Genomic DNA, 828 nt, shown 5'->3' with positions numbered 1-828 from the left:
GTGTGTGTGTGTGTGTGTGTGTGTGCCTACAAATGCCCCTCTCCAATGTTTTACTTTCCATATTTGACTATGAGTGGTTGGCCGTTGCTCTGGTGTGGTTTGCTCCTCCTTTCTTATCAAACATCTATCGTCCTTATCTTTCCTCCTTCTATTTTTTGTATGTTACTCCCTTCTCTAGTAGTACCACTTCTAGTCTTCAGCACTTATCTAACTTAATTGTATTGCTAGTGTCGTAATATTCGTACTGATTTACTTTCTTACTTACTCCCTGCGGGTACACAAGGCAGAGAGCCGTTAACGCCAGCCACGCCTGTCTGTCCTTTGCCACTATCTTTAACACGTCAAGGCATTCTGGGTGATTGTCTCATCCCCGATCCTACTTTTGTAACTGCCTATTGGTCTACAACTTCTTTTTTTCCATTTGGTCTCCAGTACCATGTTTTATAGGTCAATGTTTTCTCTGACATTCTCGTACTAAACTGAAGTTTTAATTAGTGTTTTACGGAACTTGCAACACAATTCAGTTAATTTGAATGCCGGTACTAAACTTAAATCTTATTTGACTGATGTTTGAGCCATAACCGTATTGTCTGTCGTTTGTCTCAGGCGGTAGAAAACCGTCACGCCATGGCCAAGGCCCTGTACTCCCGCACGTTCGCTTGGCTCGTGGACGCCATCAACAAGTGCACCAACCCCGGCGCCCACCAGAAACACTTCATCGGGATATTGGACATCTTCGGGTTCGAGAACTTTGAGGTGAGTGAGTCGCCGGGTGTGGTGTTTGACCGGCTTGTTGTACGGGGTGCCCACTACGGATGGGATCGGCCG

At 45.7% G+C, this 828-nt stretch overlaps 1 protein-coding gene across 1 annotated transcript in view; it reads left to right on the top strand.

Annotated features, from left to right (window-relative positions):
• The window catches only part of LOC101854044 (myosin-I heavy chain), a gene marked incomplete at its 3' end in the record, with an annotated part of 70,330 nt that overhangs the window by 54,285 nt on the left and 15,217 nt on the right, over nucleotides 1-828 (top strand). Inside the window, 1 exon segment of the mRNA XM_013087430.2 lies at nucleotides 607-756. Coding sequence (XP_012942884.2) covers nucleotides 607-756 — 150 coding nt within the window.

The sequence above is a fragment of the Aplysia californica genome, unplaced genomic scaffold (genome assembly GCF_000002075.1).
Source record: "Aplysia californica isolate F4 #8 unplaced genomic scaffold, AplCal3.0 scaffold00587, whole genome shotgun sequence".
NCBI classification, from domain to species: Eukaryota; Metazoa; Mollusca; class Gastropoda; order Aplysiida; family Aplysiidae; genus Aplysia; species Aplysia californica.
Note: the sequence above shows the minus strand (reverse complement) of the source record. Positions and strands in the feature narration are given on the sequence as shown.